This window comes from Diadema antillarum, unplaced genomic scaffold (genome assembly GCF_040938485.1).
Source record: "Diadema antillarum isolate AM-2024a unplaced genomic scaffold, OU_Dant_1.0 scf00000205, whole genome shotgun sequence".
Lineage (NCBI taxonomy): Eukaryota > Metazoa > Echinodermata > Echinoidea > Diadematoida > Diadematidae > Diadema > Diadema antillarum.
The window spans coordinates 1,524,782-1,538,896 of NW_027271094.1; the positions used below are offsets into that span (position 1 = coordinate 1,524,782).

The 14,115-nt window shown below is 38.7% G+C and overlaps 2 protein-coding genes across 2 annotated transcripts; one reads left to right on the top strand and one right to left on the bottom strand.

The window, feature by feature from the left end:
* Positions 1–1,626: 1,626 nt before the first annotated feature.
* Positions 1,627–6,305, bottom strand: LOC139724005 (U6 snRNA-associated Sm-like protein LSm8). Its single transcript, XM_071635204.1, has 4 exons — positions 6,220–6,305; positions 4,826–4,866; positions 2,868–2,995; positions 1,627–1,717 (listed from the first exon to the last, which is right to left on the bottom strand). Exons 1-4 carry the CDS (start codon positions 6,248–6,250, stop codon positions 1,627–1,629), a joined length of 291 nt encoding a protein of 96 aa, XP_071491305.1. The 5' UTR covers positions 6,251–6,305.
* A 2,234-nt stretch (positions 6,306–8,539) lies between these two features.
* Positions 8,540–13,852, top strand: LOC139724007 (small nuclear ribonucleoprotein F). Its single transcript, XM_071635205.1, has 4 exons — positions 8,540–8,622; positions 10,680–10,805; positions 11,981–12,045; positions 13,351–13,852. The coding sequence occupies exons 1-4, from the start codon at positions 8,614–8,616 to the stop codon at positions 13,415–13,417; spliced, it is 267 nt and encodes an 88-aa protein (XP_071491306.1). The 5' UTR covers positions 8,540–8,613; the 3' UTR covers positions 13,418–13,852.
* The last annotated feature ends 263 nt before the right edge of the window (positions 13,853–14,115 follow it).

Below are 14,115 nucleotides of genomic sequence, written 5' to 3' on the forward strand. Positions count from 1 at the left end.
CCCCAAGGGATATTACCTGCCAAGTTTGGTGGAAATAATTGGTCACAGGGTTCTCAAGAACAAGATGAAAATGTACAATTTAGGCCCCATTAGGACTCCTCCCCAACCCCCCCCCCCCCTCCCCTGGGTCCCAAGGGGGGCACCCCTGATTCCGCCATGTACAAACTTGAAACTACAGTCATCAATGTACTAACTCATAGTATTAACTTAGCTCTATCACTTCTGGTTCCAGAGAAGAAGATTTTTAAAGATTCCTTAATTTTTTTTTTTTTTTTTAAATTTTTTATTTTTATTTATTATTTTTATTTTTATTTTATTTATTTATTTATTTATTTATTTATTTATTTATTTATTTATTTATTATTATTATTATTTTTTTTTTTTTGGGGGGGGGGGGGGTTTGGGCCCAATGGGGGCACCCTGGGTGGGGCATGGTGCCTATTTTAACAAATTGAGATCCTAACCCCCTAGGGATACTATCTGCCAAGTTTGGTGAAAATCTGTCATGGAGTTTATTTATTTATTTATTTATTTATTCATTTATTTATTTATTTATTATTATTATTTATTTTTTTTTTGGGGGGGGGGGGTTTGGGCCCAATGGGGGCACCCTGGGTGGGGCATGGTGCCTATTTTAACAAATTGAGATCCTAACCCCCTAGGGATACTATCTGCCAAGTTTGGTGAAAATCTGTCATGGAGTTCTCAAGAACAAGATAAAAATGTACAATTTAGGCCCCATTAGGACCCCTCCCATGGGTCCCAAAGGGGGCACCTCTGATTCTGCCATGAAAAAACTTGAAACTACAGTCATCAATGTACTAACTCATAGTATTAACTTGGCTCTATCATTTCTGGTTCTAGAGAAGAAGATTTTTTTAAATTCCTTAATTTTGGGGGGTTTGGGTCCCCCTGGGGGCCCCCTGGGTGGGGCATGATGCCCATTTTAACAAATTCAGATCCTAACTCCCAAGGGACGCTACTTGCCAAGTTTGGTGAAAATCGGTGTTGGGGATTTCAAGAAGAAGATGAAAATGTAAAAAGTTTACGCATGACGCACGATGGACGCCAGATGCCGGACAAAGAACGATTGCAATGGCTCACTTGAGCCTTCGGCTCAAGTGAGCTAAAAAAAAAAAACAAGACAAAAACCTTTTTTTCCTGATTTTGTTTGGTTTCTAACTAAGTGCACTGGACAGTGATCACTAAATGTCACAACAAGAAGCCAACATCCATTAAAGAATATGTTCTGACATTTTGGGCAAGGGGAATCAAAAAATGTTGCCGAAACTGCATACTCCAATACCAACAAAGAAATTTTTGATTTGTCAAACACATGATGATGATGATGATGATGATAAGAATGAAAAAACAAATTGAATGTCCAGGCTCACAACCCAGGGATCCTACAATGAGATGGATGGACATGGTATCAGTGGATGTCCAGTAGATCTGCTGGTTCTTCATCAACTGCACGTAATGCCAAGTCATCATCTAGCTTCGCCGTCCAAAACAAATAACGCGCACAGCCCTCCATTCTTCCGTGTGAGAGCTTCCCTCTTATGTTCACATCTGTTCTTTCAACTCCACAAATCAGGAGCTCATTTGGATTCCACCAGGCAGGCATCAGTGGACCACTGAGTTGAGAGGCTCCGCCCTGATGTTGGGGAGATCAAGACCGGTGTCGACATCCTCGTCAACTTCTCCAATGACGGCACTGGGAAAAAAACAAACAAAAAACAAAAAACAGATGAGAGGATGAACACATCTTGATAATTCCTTTCAGAGCAGGGTCACTTGTTTTTCAGAGAAGAAACCAAACGGTCTTTAAGTGCAGCATCAACTATTGACATTAACTTTATGCTACGGTAGTAAGAGACTAACCCCTCCATAAAAGTAGACACACAAGCAAATAAATTCACTTTATCTATTAATCCCAAATTCACCATTTCATCAAGGCAATCAATTACACTCAAAAGCATAAAATCAAGAAACTTGTTTCAAACATCCATTGAGTAGCTGGAATTTTAGATGAGACCTATTTTAGGCAGTGGGTATAAATATCTCGTCTCCCTACCATCATACCAAACATGGCCGTAATGAAATTTTCATTACAACAAAGTGAAATGAGGAGTATCAAATACCATGCACACAGTTGTTAAGCTTATTATATTTTTATACCAAATAGTCCACTGTCTTGATCTTTGTTTTCCTTTCCTTCTGTCACCTGCACTTATACAATGTAACTTCACAGTGGGTTAATGTTATAAAATTTGAAAATAACGAAACTTCGATGTAACAAAAGAAAACTGCTGTTCCCGAGGACTTTGCTCTAGCGGGAGTCCATTGTTTCAAAAACTATTTTCATCTCAAAATGCCCACCAACTCCACAAAGGGACAACACTTGCAAAACCTTCTGCCAAGCTAACACCCTGTAACAATACAGCGCTTGATGCAATTGATGTAACCAAAGAGTAGACCCGGTAGATAAGTACCCTACAATGTATTGAACATCCCCACATCATTAAGATGCACCAACAGAAAAAGTCACACACAAAATTTAAATACAGACTACTCAATAAATTCCACAATGCCATTAATTATTTCTTGGTTTTCTCTTCACATTTAAATCATAGCCTTGCAGAAGATTATTACTTTGGCATATGGATGTTTTCAAAGCAGAAACAGATTCAACAAATGTCTCCCTCAGCCCAGCAGTCTCTTTTAACCCTTTGTGTGTTTTGTACCCAATTGGCACAAAAAACAAAAAACAAAACAAAAAAAAAAAAAAACCCTCACAGCATTGTACACACTGTCAAAAGTCCCTGGTGCAGATAGGGTTAAACACCCATCAAGCCGTCACTCACATGTTGTCCCCTCGGATGATGTAGAGCCCCAGGACCACCTGCTCCACGCCAGCTGTATTGCTGTACACTCTCTCATGGCTCTCATCCAGAATCAGATTAATGGTCTGATCAAAGCCTTTCAAAGTACCCTGGCAGTCCGACGAAAAGACAGAAAGAAATACATGTAGATTCATATAAAAACAGAGAGAGAGAGGGGGGGGGGGGGATTATCTCATTTAACTCGGAAGATAGCCTTCTTCAAGCTGCAGATTTTTCAAAGATTTGAGGAAATTCATTGCAATGATTTAGGCCACTGCCTCAAAGATTTTCAATTTTAATCCCCTGAAGAGGTTAAGTCAAACCGCATCTGTTCTGGTGGCAATAGGGTGATACACTGTTGCAAAATACATGTACAAGGTGTTGCAGGTGCTACAAGGTGTTGCAGCAACACCTTGGCATGATAGGGAACAGATAATATGCTGTGTTGACACTTCATCAGTCTTGCCCAATAACAAACTAAGCCTTCTGTCTTGAGACAAATGTTCCATTGCAGAAAGAAAATCCAAATATTTAACGTACACAAAATTCTATCTATTTGTTTGTGATTAAAACTCAATTTTTGTCAAAAATTTTTTTTTTCCTTCTCATCATGGAGAGTGGACATGTGTGTGTAACAAAAGAAAATCGCAGTACGAGCTTGCGACCATTTATACATTAGAATACATCACTACTAGCATCAGATCTGCTGCATCAGATGCAGTACTGATCAGATATGATGTAAGAATTAAAGGACAAGTTCACCTTCATAAACATAAGGATTGAGAAAATGCAACAATATTAGTAGAACACATCAGTGAAAGTTTGAGGAAAATTGGACAATCGATGCAAAAGTTATGAATTTTTCAAATTTTTGTGTTGGAACCGCTGGATGAGGAGACTACTACAGCTTGTGAGTCATATGCGTACAACAGTATAAAGAAAATGTAAAAGAAAATTCAACATATTTTCACTTTTTTCGCATAATAAAAGAGCACTTGACTTGCCTCTTTCTAAAGGCAGGGGAAATAATATTACCCATAACATTTGTCGGTAACGGGTCAGGGGAATGTGTACTTTTTTCAAAAGATGGAATTTTGTGAAATTCTCTTTATATTTTCCTTATATTGTTGTACGCATGTGACATCTAAGTTATTCATACACTGCAGTAGTCTTCTCATCCAGCGGGTACTGCACAAAAACTTCAAAAATTCATAACTTTTGAACGGATTGTCTGATTTTCCTCAAACTTTCAATGATGTGTTCTACTAATATTGCTACATTCTCTCAATCCTTATGTTTATGAAGGTGAACTTGTCCTTTAAGATGGATGAGAAGTGAAGAGGGGCCGTCTGAGCACTGTGGGGAGGTAGCCTCTTGAGTGTACCCCAGAGGTGCTCATTAGGCTGCGTTCACATAGAAGTATTCGGTATTCGGTATTCGGTACTCGGTATTCGCTATTCGAGCACCGAATACACCATCACCCGCACCGTCAACTCACCATCCCATGTAGTGAGGATTTCTTCCTCCTACATCACAGCAAATCTTATTAACAATTTCTAAACTGCATCAGAATGTCAGTCTACATGCTTATTTTTGCTAACGGGCAAATCCAGACCAAAATTTTCATTATTTCATAGACGAGAGACGGTATACGCTGCAAGAAAATCGAACAAGCTCGATTCCCACTTTGCTATACTTTTCCCAGGTATTCGGTACTTTCGAATAGTGCCCTCTTATGTGAACCGGTGTGAGGAAATCCTATCGTTCGATTCAAGCTATTCGCGTGCCCTCGAAAAACGAGCCCGAATACCCGAATAGTATGCTTCTATGTGAACGCAGCCTGAGGGGGAGAGTGCCAGTGCCTTGTGAGACGGAGCCCCCCTCTTGAGCGGATTTCCCGCTTCATCATAGAGGTGCTAGATGGTCTAATTGGTACGTACCACTATCTGTCTTCCATCATTTGTGATCACTGACACAGTATCTGGTAATTTCAGTCAAGAATGTTAACAAATCCATGCAAATGAGATCAGGCCATCAGGGCTACGACTACAATTGTAAATGTAACTAAGTTCGACCATGGCATATTGAATTAGAATGTACTATTCACACAACAGGAACAGGGAGCAGCTTTTTAACCCAGTGAGGACGGGCTGATTTTGCTACAACACGCATTTCCCGAGAAGAGATGTAGTCTAACATGTTAGGCCTACTCGCACTCGAGACTCATCTTCAACAAGCTCGAGTTAACAAGTTAATTTGAATCGATATCTGTGAGTTGGTCTACTAACTATCTAACTATACACAGCCCAGTCACTGCTGTATTCACACAGCGTACTAACAGCGTCTGGTCGGGCTACTAACTATCCAGTTTCATTGATGAACAACAGTCAACGCATTGATGGAGATCATGGAAAGAAATACGGCATACTCGTGAAATAGGCCCCACCACTGCGTATCCGTACTAATACTATGGCCGCTCGCCCGTTGTTTATATACTCGTGAATTCAGCCCCACCGTGTGGCGTTAATCGGTAGGTAAGCACGGCGGTGGGGCTTCCTTCCACAGTACAATACTCGTGAATGCGGCCCCGCCAAACAGCGTTTAGGCGAGATTGACACAGTGGTGGGGCCGATTTCCACAGCATAGCATCTTTCGTCCTCCCTTTCTCCCATTTTTCGCTTTTGTCTTCAACTTTTCATTCTCGGAAGGACTCCCTAATGTCCCTCAACTAATCTAACGGCAAAAATACTATTACAACCCCACCTAACCCTAAACCCTCCTAACCCCATGAATGCCCTAGGACCTATCCTTGCTTGCTAACGCATACTTGCCAACATTTTCATTTGAGAAAGCGGTAGAATCCAAGATGCGTATGCGAACAGCGCTAGCTTGAATGCTAATGCAATCTTTGAAATGCGGTAGTCTACAATGCGGGAGAGTTGGCACGCAAGAATGCTAACGCACGGGTGCACGCACACGTCGGTGGGGCCTATTTCACGATTTTGCCAGAAATACAATATACAGAGCACAAGTACCATACTCTATAATACTAATTTTGTTAGACCAGCCCTGTCTCATCCATGGGCATAAGCCATTATTTGAATCATGTACAACACTACAACAGGCTACCAGCGGTCGGCCGCCGCAGCTGCCCGTGCCCGCCCGTCGGCCGCCCGTACGAAAGCCTGCAGCTGCTAACCAGCTCTGCTCCTGCCGCATGAATAATAAAATGGGATTTATCATGACATGAGCTTGACAATGCCAAGTGTAAGAGCTTTAGCTTTTATCAGGAAGACAATACGATACATTACGTGGGTGAGATCTAAAAGGATACGATTCACGTAAGATTCTAAAGCCGACGCCATGGTCACAAAAGAAGCCGAATTTCTCCACGCGACGTTTGACAAACGCTCTGCTCTGATTGAGTCTACTACACATAAATACATACGTAGTGGCTAATTTCGTTATACACACAGGATCGGCGATAACAAATCGTATTACATCAAACGTCTGGTAAAGACTGCACGAGACTAGCAAAATACACTCGGCAAAAAGAAAAAGTAAACACTTTTTCAAGTTTATATTTCTCATAGAAAACTTGGCTAAAATTAATGTATAATGTGCCATATAAAAGGTAATTTAATTGACTATCAACCTGGGGGTGTTTCATAAAGCTGTTCTGAAAGTTACGAATGACTTAAGAACAACTAGTGATTAGTTCTGATGTGCTATACATGTACTTATCAGAATTTCAATACTTAGTAATTCAGCACAAGAACTGATCACCTTCTTATTAAGTCGATCGTAACTTCAAGAACAGCTTTATGAAACAACCCTCAGGTAGATCGTGAACACCTTTAATTTGTTTTTCTCTTCAAAGGCACAAAAGTAAAAATTGCAAGAATAAACAAGTAGTTGTCTTTCAGGCGCAGATGCTTTTCCACTACAAAGACAAAATCAAATTTCATACAAGAAGAATCATGAATTAAGTTGCAAAAAATGAATATATTGTACCTTTAAAGCTTAAAAGATCAATGAAAGCTAAAATAAAAACAGATACAAATTTCACACAAAAGGAAACTTGAATTAAGTTGCAAAAAACAAATAAATATACCTTTAAATCCCAAAAGATCAATGAAAGCTGAAATAATGGAGGAAAAGGAAGAATCTTAGTGTCCAATCCAAATTCAAATGAAATAAGAGAAGAAGCAATATTAATGAAAAATGTAGACATTTGATTTCTTTTTATTGGGAAAATTATAAATGATAATCGGTTCTTCAATTTGTCTTAAGAATTCTGAAAATAATGAATTAAAAGAATGAAATAAAGAAATTCTGCTCATTTAATCATCTTTATGCATATTTCTCCATATGTCATTTGAAGTTTGACTCTTGAGTATACCTACAGAAATTTTCATTTTCCCCCTTTAGTTTCCCACTTTTTTTTTGATAGAAGTTACAAAGAGATAAAGATACCAAAAACTTATTTTTGCTATTTCAATGCCTCTCATTGTGTTATACTAGTGGCCTTTTGTTGTCATTGTTATCTTGAAGGGCTGCACTATAGCAAATGAAAGATATTTCATTTTTTTTTCAATTTTTTACTTATTTTGAGCCTTGGAGGGTAAAAACAAATGTGTTCATTCGTGCGTAAAGTTTCCATTTGTATCAGCCTACTAAGTGGATAGCCAATGAATTTACCTTTACATTGATTTTCAGCAAACGATAAGGAACTCAAAAAAGTTTTATTTTCTTTTTGTTTGCTGTAGTGTATCTATTGCAGGCACAGCGAATGGCACTTCTCAGTCAAATTCAGGTAAAATGAGAGGGTGAAGAGAAAAAAAGCTATTCTCTCAGTGTAATGTAATTTTTATACCCTTTCAGCCTATATATTCTTTCCTTGAATTTCACTCATTGGAAGAGTAAGACCTATCGAACTCGATGTAACAGTTCAGCGCGCGCACACACACACACACACACATTTTCCTCCAAGTTTTTGTTTTATTTGGATATAATTCAATTGGCATCAATCCTTTTTCTTTATTTTCTATTGAAATCTTATCATAACATACATCCCATATGTCTGAAATGAAAGAGGAAATGAAAAATGAAACTGTATAAAATGTTCAATTGACGTCAATCTAAAAAAATGTCTGATGAAAAGGTGACTCATTGTCTGACAAACACAGACAAAAAAGGCATTTCCTTCCTTCCAAACATACATGCTCCTAATTAAAAGTAGAAAATGAAGGTAGGATCTATGAAAATACTGTATCATTATCGTTTTATGAAATTTTACAAGTTGCCCATGGATGCATAGAGTGTTCTCCAGTCGTTTTTAGGGCATACTGTGTGTGGTACCTGATTTGGTCCCTAGACTGTGTATAGAACGGAATTGTGACCATCGGCAAGCTGACTGCCAAGTTGAAGAGTGATAAAATTAATTTTTAAAACAAATTTGCATGATCATTTTATGAACTAAAAATAGCACATTCTGTTTTTATATATTATTATTTCTTCATATAAATTAACTAGCTTTTCCATGTAAAGTGAAATTAATAAATCCAACACCACAATCTAAATTTTGACCTAAAGTCGTTGCAGCAGCGTAGAGTGCGTCCCACATGTGTAACGTTATTTGTCTGTATCTAGATCTTGAGTTTGTGCTGTTACCCTCTCTGAAGCCCGCTATTTTCTACCTTGTTGAGAGTTACTAAAATCTGCCAATATGAGTGCGGTAAGATCAACGTTTAGTGCCTTTGTGACGCTTTTTTGTTTGAACAGTACACTTTAATATTCTTGTTAAAAAATGTGTTTTTCCTTGTTCGAAAATGATATGAAACGTAGGAAACCTACTTTGTATTTGTAAGAGAGTCGAGCCCCGCGCCCGCGCCTCCTATGCGATGTATATTGACAGGAATGTAAATTGTAACGCAGTGTAGGCCTACGTTAGTGAATGTGAGAGGGATTTTCGGTCACAGCGCTCTAGCCTCTGCACTGACGCCGACGCGGCCGACGTGCATTCGAACACTTTTCTCTTTTCACCATACTGGAAGTTACTGAACTTACCCTCCACCTCTTGAGCATGGCCATGGCTGGGGTGCGCATGAGGCCTTCGCAGCTTCGGGGCGATCGGCGAGCTGCTCATGAGGCCTGCACCTGCTGCATACTGAGGGATGAAGCCCTTACACATTTAACGTTAGCCCTGCCCTGGCCCTGCCCTGTTCACTTCTCATCTAACAATCTAACTTGTCTAACCAGTTAAAATAATGATCTAGACCTAATGTTAACGTTAGAGTCTACAATTTGTATCTCACATAACTTTAGAATCTATAGAATCTAACTCGTTAAAGCTACGTGTACGTTAATACATGTAACATAATGTTAACTCAACTGTTTGTGTTAGATTCTATAAATTTACTGTTACGGCGTGTTTGGGACTGACGTTAGCAAGTTTGCACGGGGACGGTGATTTTTTTTAATTTTTATTTTTTTCCACACACATCACATGTCCACTCTCCACGTTGAGAAGAAAAGATTTTCTGCGCTCTTTGACAAAAATTGAGTTTTATTTTAATCAACTGATGACATGGCAATGTGCAGCGACCTGCCATTGCCAAACCATGGGCGCCAGCGGGTTCGCTCAATGTAGGGCACATCTATCGACATCGGCCTGATCTGACTCAGAATTTTTTGAGCTTTTTTCATGTAATTTTTGTGCAGCTTTTGCCTCTTCATACATGCCATGAATTAGCCCCATGAAAGTGAAGTCTGACATTATTTTACAAATATTCATAAAAATAAAGAGAGACGTAAAATCAGAACTAACTTGGTCTTTCAAATTCGTGAAATTCTTCCGTCGAGATGTTTTCTTTGCAACTGATTGACAAATTGCCATCGACATAAAATCGACGTAAATAAGCACTGAATTGATCAGTGTTTTTTTTACCTGAATTACCTGCTGGTAGCCGTGATGAAAAAATCACAGGTGTAGTGTACATACTCGAGCAGGATTTGAGCCTATGACCTCCTACTGATGTATATCTCCAGACAGGCGTCATCTCCACTAGACCACTGAGCTTCCGCCCGACAGCAAGTGTTGGTTCTAATCCTTACATGGCATGCAGAAGAATTTCATGAATTTGAATCCTGCTCGAGTATGTACGCCCATGATTTTTTATCATGGCTACTCTATAACCTGGTCTTGTTGTATATATATTCCAAATTAGACTACTAATTAAGTACTACAATGTATTTCACAGCACACTGATGAATACAAAAACTATAGGTGGGTACTCGAGTATGTACAACGTGTACGCCCATGATTTTTTATTATGGCTACTCTATAACCTGGTCTTGTAGACTACGAATTAAGTACTATTTCACAGCACACTGATGACATACAAAAACTATAGGTGGGTACTCAAATTTGTCAGCGAACTAATCAATCACTTTGTGAATTGTATTACTGGTTCACTTTCTTTATGAATTCCTCCCTCCCACTAGCCTTGCTTTGGCCACCTTTCATCCAAGCGTCCCGCCGCATCCAGTACAGACAGCACGCAAGCCATGCATACAACTTACAAGCTGTGACTGAGATTTTCAGAGCAAGCTTGCGCATGCACGTGAAGAGATTTATGTACAAAACATGGCCTCTGATTGTATGGCTTGCTCGCTTGTGAATTCAAGTACAACTGTAGAGCAGTGTTGCATGTCTGCAAAGAGCTCACGTACCATTGATATTATTAACAGCTGTCTGGTTTATTCTTTGTCATTTTTTTTCCCCTTCTGCAGGGAATGCCTCTGAACCCTAAGCCATTTTTGAATGGTCTTACTGGTAAACCTGTAATGGTGAGACTCAAGTGGGGAATGGAGTACAAAGGCTATCTGGTGTCTGTTGATGGTTACATGAATGTACAGGTGAGGTCTCACGCATTATCTGTACGCTGTGCAAAGGATCACATTGCATCATTGTCAGCACATTGAAGCAGATAGGTGTTGACTCTTTAACAATTTTCAGTGAAATACAGGTCACATGTAAATGCATATAGCCACCGTGCTTTGTACACAGCATTACTGTACTTATGCATTGTTTAATCTCTATGATTTTGGGGTTGTTGTCCTGATATACAGTAACATCCTCTGTGTTATTGCAGGGTGTTTTTATTTTCCTACTGAGATAAAGTGAAATACAATGTATATTAAGTTTTTATATTTACATTTAGTGTACATGTATTGTGAATAATTTCAGTCCTGTGCAAGCAGCCTACACCACCGTTTAGGTTGTACTTTGTGACCAGGAAATAATGTGTGTTGACTTTGTGTCATTTGGATGGTAATTACACATTTGTATGTTTGTAATTGTCTGATCATGCCCACATTTTAACTGGCCTATCACTGCTGTGTTTTTTTTTTGTGTGTTTTTTTTTCACGGCTTACCTTACAGATACACAATATGGCATTTCTTCTTTGGTAAATGTCCATTTAACTTGTGCTGTGCATAGAAAGTGTACTATGAGTAACCTTACTCAACCTGGTTTGTCTCATGCCTTAATCATTGGGATCTGTTTTGTCCCATGATTTTTATACAATATGTACAATTTAGCTACATTAGGACTACAACTCAGTTTGTCATGCACATTAGCATTCCCAGCTGGCCAAACAAGGTAATTAAGGTGACAGTCTTTTATACTTGTACTTCAAAAGGTTGATACCAACTGAAAATTTGGAACCAGCGAAATAGAAATTTGTAAGTACAGAGTACAAGAATTCTGCTTTGTCTCAATTATTCTTTTGTTTTTCATCCTTTCAAACTTACTGATTACCATGTCAGAATGTAGTGATAAAGTGTTTTATATTGTATGATTTTTGCAGAAATCTACTGTTTGATGCCCAAAGCTCTGAGCATGGTTTGAACAAAATACATGTAGTGTGCTTTGTATAATTAAATGTACCTGTCAAATGGAGACAGGAGTATTCAGTCAGGTTAGAGGAGTATGCCCTGAGGGCATACTGTTTTGACCAAGTGATTGAGATTGGCTCTGTCTGTGTACAATGTAGACAATTAACCATTTCACATCTTGTTTCATTTCTAGCTTGCAAGTACAGAAGAATACATTGATGGTACCTTCACAGGGAATCTCGGGGAAGTTCTAATCAGGTGGGTAATTTCTTCAATTTCATGGTGTTTGATGTTAAGTAAACTGTAGTTTGTAACATCAGCTGTGGTAGTCACATCAAGAAGAGAGAATTTCCAACTTTCATTTTCCTTCCTTACATGTATATGTTTGGTACAGCGAAACCCCGTTATAACAAGTTCGGTTATAACGAGGTGATCGCGTCGGTCCCGTTTTCCTTTGCATGTACACCTATGGCAGAACGAATCGGTATTAACGAGATTGGTTATAACGAGATTCGGGTTACAACGAGGAAAATTTCGGTGCATCATGATAAAGAAAAACATAAGCAATTTGATTGGATATAACAAGGTTCCATTTCTTGACTTGCCGCTTTTAAACACACGACAAACGAAACATTGAAAACCGAATTCACGCTATCCACATCTCTTTCCCATTTTGCAGAGTACAGTTCCTTCCGTGTTTTCTTCTAACCCACGCAGTGTTCCTACCAAGTTATTGAATATAATCATTCAATTTTCTTTTTCGCGAGATACACTTGTGTATGCGTGCATGATAGAATGTCAGACCACACCGCAACGAGAGAAAAAAAAAAATAACGCATTAAAAGACTTTTCATGTAGCGACACTCGTGGCCAAAAATGGGACAATTGGAATGCAAGTGTAACTCATCATTATATCCTTTCCATTTTTATTTCCGACTTACATTACTTGTTTTGCTGGTTAGTAAATATGAGTGTGTATGATTAAAGCCGAAATAATTAATGAAATCATCGCGATCCCGCCGGGTGATAGTAGCGTAAAAATAGTTGAATAATGCATGTTAATCTACTTGAGTCGGTGTTCAGAAAAAGAAACAAACGCATTCAACAGTTTGAATAGATCTGGGTTTGTTCATTATCATTTAACAAATGATAATGTAAATATGAGTGTGTATGATTAAAGCCGAAATGATTAATGAAGCAGAAATCAACGCGATCCTGCCGGGTGACAGTAGCGTAAAAATGCAATGTATAAGGTATATCAATTAAAACAACTCAATAGCATAAAACTGTGTAATATATACATTTTAATGCCTGGGCATGCAAACATTGTGCAGAGACCTTTATGAATAATTTAAACAATGAAAAATATTGTATAAATCTCCTGAAGCTGTAGGTTTCCTGTGTTAATTCTGCATCTCTATGATTTGTTTGTCCATTGTCTAGTCCACTTTCCATCATAAATAAAAATATTTTTTAAAAAGCAGCATTGGCATTTTGCTGTTTTATAAAATGATGAAGTACAGGGGATTACATGTGTCTCACATTTGTGTTCTCTACTCGCAGGTGTAACAATGTGATGTACATCCGAGGAGTGGAAGAAGAGGAGGAAGATGGTGAGATGAGGGAATAGCAGCTGTAGAGCCACTGCCTTTTAATACTCAGCCCCTCAGGAGAGAAATGAACTCTTTGTGGACTTTTTTGTATAGATACCGAGGAGTGTGACATCCAGGACCTGTTGTTGCTCTTGGTGAAGCCAGTTGTCACCTTGAGCAGAGGAGTGGATGATCTCTGTTACGTGACATTCCAGGCTTTCAAGGGAGCATGTTCCCTGAACTCCAGGAGAGATAGAGACTGACTTTTCAAGTGTTTATATATACAGCATAGTAGAGGCCAGCCAGCTGCAACCTGTCATGGCATGGTCACATACTTTGTAAGGCGTGGGTTGTGCCATGTATGAAACCAGAAGCAGTCATAATTTTCACAAATTATAAGTTTGTTTGTTGTTGGTTTTTTTTGGTAATTGATTTTGATATTTCACAGAGTCGGACAATGGTTTTTAGAATTTGTCAAATAAGAGAAGAAGACAAATATTGTAATTGACAATGATGTTTGTGCATTAGACTGCGGAACAAAGTCTGCTCATCACGATTGACAGTTTGCGTTCAAAAGAGGATACGTGTTCAGTACATCCACACAATTGCATGCCATGACAGTGTGTATTTTAACTCAAATAGCATGATGATGTAGTTACAGTCAACTCTGCACAAATCAGATCTATTAGGCCTGGAATTTTACGTTCAATGTCATTATATCTATCAAGGGTATTAA